This window comes from Sinocyclocheilus rhinocerous, unplaced genomic scaffold (assembly GCF_001515625.1).
Source record: "Sinocyclocheilus rhinocerous isolate Xijiao unplaced genomic scaffold, SAMN03320098_v1.1 scaffold2501, whole genome shotgun sequence".
Taxonomy (NCBI): domain Eukaryota; kingdom Metazoa; phylum Chordata; class Actinopteri; order Cypriniformes; family Cyprinidae; genus Sinocyclocheilus; species Sinocyclocheilus rhinocerous.
In genome coordinates, this window is record NW_015660599.1 from 12,940 (window position 1) to 15,873 (window position 2,934).

Here is a 2,934-nt window from a genome sequence, read left to right on the forward strand (position 1 = left end):
GAACTGGTTCATAAGGTTGATTTGTTAAGGAGTCAGACTATATTGGTCGCTCTGTATTAGCTAAAAACAACTAGTTACTGTTCTTTTAAAAGTACTGGAATCAAATGACACAACCAGCATAGTATGATTCCTGAACAAATGATTCCTTTGAACCGAAACTTTAAATGAATCAAAACTTCTAGTGAAATCCGTTACCCAAATAACTTTCACGAGCTACATCTTTTTACTGAATCAAAGTCACATATCGCAACGATTGAAATCCAATTGTGGAATGAATGAAAATAGGCTACTGTACGAGTCATTTGTTTATAAGAGTCATTCATTCAGGCATCGGACTACATTGGCTGCTCTGTATGTGTTTGATTCACTAAAAAGAAACACTATAGTCCGAGTCCTGAACAAATGACTCTTATGAACTGGTTCTTTTTAGTGAATCAAATTCACACAGTGTCCACATCCATTTCAGTGAATCAAAAACACAATAGTCAATCCAGTCCAGGATAAGGAATCAAACTACATTAGTCAATAAAAAAGAAACAGTTCAGGACTACATAGGTTACTCTGTATGCGTTTGAGTCACTCAAAATAAAAAAACCTTTATAGTTCTGAAAAACAGACTCTTTTAAAGCGGTTCATTTTATTGAATCAAACACAAAGAGTACAACCTGTGTAATCTGATTCCAGAACAATGACTCTTATGAACTCTTTCTTTTTAGTAAATCAAATCCACAGTGTGACCAGTGTAGTCCAATTCCAGGACTAAAGATTCTTATGAACCAGTTCATTTTAGTGAATCAAACACATGCAGCCCAACTGGTTATAGTCTGATTCCTGAACAATTGACTCTTTTTGAACCGGTTCTTTTTAGTAAAATTAAATCCAGTGTAATCCGATTCCCGGACTAATGATTCTTATGAACTGGTTCATTTCAGTGACTCAAACACATACAGCACAACCGGTGTAATCCAATTCCTGAACAAATGACTCTTTCGAACCAGTTCTTTTTAGTAAATCAAAACCACATAGTGTAGTGTGGCAAATGTAGTCTGATTCCCAGATTAATGATTCTCATGAAACAGTTCATTTTACTGAATCCAACACAACCGTAGTCACATTCCTGAACTAGTGACTCTTTTGAATTGGTTCTTTAAGTGAACCGGTTCATTTTACTGAATCACACAAGTGCTGCAAAACCAGTATAGTCTGATTTGTGAATAAATGACTCTTTTGAATTGGTCTTTAAGTGAACAGGTTCATTTGACTGAATCACACAAGTGCTGCAAAACCAGTATAGTCTGATTTGTGAATAAATGACTCTTTTGAAGGTAGGTTTAGGGGTAGGGTTGGTGTAGTGCAATAGAATATACGGTCTGTACAGTATAAAAACCCTTACGCCTATGGGATGTCCCCACTTTTCACAAAAACAAACCTGTGTGTGAGTGTGAGTGTGTGTGTGTGTGTGTGTGTGTGTGTGCGCGCGTTTTTGTGACAAATAAGGACATAAATTTGTATAATACAAGGGTATGACATAGGTATTACAAGGAGAAGGTGACTTTTCAGGACGTTACCCCATGTCCCCACTTTTCAAAACGCTTATAAATCACACAGAATGGAGTGTATTGAAAATCTGAAATAGCACAAAGTTTCCTGTGAGGGGTAGGTTTAGGGGTAGGGTTGGTGTAGGGCAATAGAATATACGGTCTGTACAGTAGAAAAACCATTACGCCTATGGAGAGTCCCCACTTTTCACAAAAACAAACCTGTGTGTGTGAAAGAGAGAGAGTGTGTGTGTGTGTGTCTGTGTCTGTTTGTCTGTGTGTGTGTGTGTCTGTGTGTGTGTGTGTGTGTCTCACAAGAGTCGTGGGATCTGCACGAGCCAGCGCACGTTGTCGGAGTAGATGGAGTGAGAGACGGCCCACAGCGCTAGTTTGTCCCACTCATCCATGGATCGTCCGTAAATGGACAGACGCAGCTCAGCGTTCTGATACTTACTCTCCTCCAGGTCTGACATCACTTCCTGCGCACACAGGAAACACACCGCAGCACACTCAGCACTTGTTTTTTGTTTTATTGAAGAGTTATTCATTTGAAGTAGGCCAGACAAAGATAATGCATAAAGTTATGAGATTAAATTAATAAATAAATAATAGAAACATATTATTGTTTTATTAATTAAACTTTTATTTAAATATGTTCATTCCTTTCAACATGTAGCAATTTACTTTAATATTAGAAATTAAATGTAAAAGTTGCATTATTAAAAAGACAGTTTTGGATATTATTATGTCTCATTCTCTTAAAACTGCATAATGAAAGGACAAAATATATTAAAAGTCAGTTTAAATATTTTTTTATTGTTTTTTTTTATAAAATTTATTTTACTAATTATTTTTAAAATATAGACTTAGGAAATAAAGCAAAATGATGTCTTAAAAATATTTTATTTAAATAAAAAAAATATTGTGTTGTGTTAAATGTAATGCATTAAATGAATTAATTTCTAAAACTTTAAACATATTACATGTGTTTTTAAACATGCATACAGAAATAAATATTATATATATTGTATAATAATGTTATATTTATAATATTATACAGTAAAACTTTTTTGATTTTGTAATTATTTCTATATTATAAATATTTTATTATTGTATTCTAATATTCCAGTACTAAACATTATTATATTATTAATATTTATATTTATTATACATCACATATTTATAAATACATATTTTAATTTTGATAATTTTGGGCATTACTAGCATATTCAGTTTTATTTAATTTGTTATATATATATATATACTGATAATAATAAAATGTACTTATTATTTAATCAATTTATTCACATGCTCATTGTTTATAGAATTACATGTTTTATAAACACATTGATATTCCAGTAACTGTATGTCATGAATTGCACTGAATGCACTGAAC

The 2,934-nt window shown here is 32.7% G+C and overlaps 1 protein-coding gene across 1 annotated transcript in view; it reads right to left on the reverse strand.

Annotated features, from left to right (window-relative positions):
• Positions 1-1,796: 1,796 nt before the first annotated feature.
• LOC107725341 (AMP deaminase 2-like) overlaps positions 1,797-2,934 on the reverse strand; it is a 17,352-nt gene continuing 16,214 nt past the window's right edge. The window contains exon 13 of the mRNA XM_016534579.1: positions 1,797-2,017. Coding sequence (XP_016390065.1) covers positions 1,850-2,017 — 168 coding nt within the window. The 3' untranslated portion in view covers positions 1,797-1,849. The remainder of the gene's footprint in view (positions 2,018-2,934) is intronic.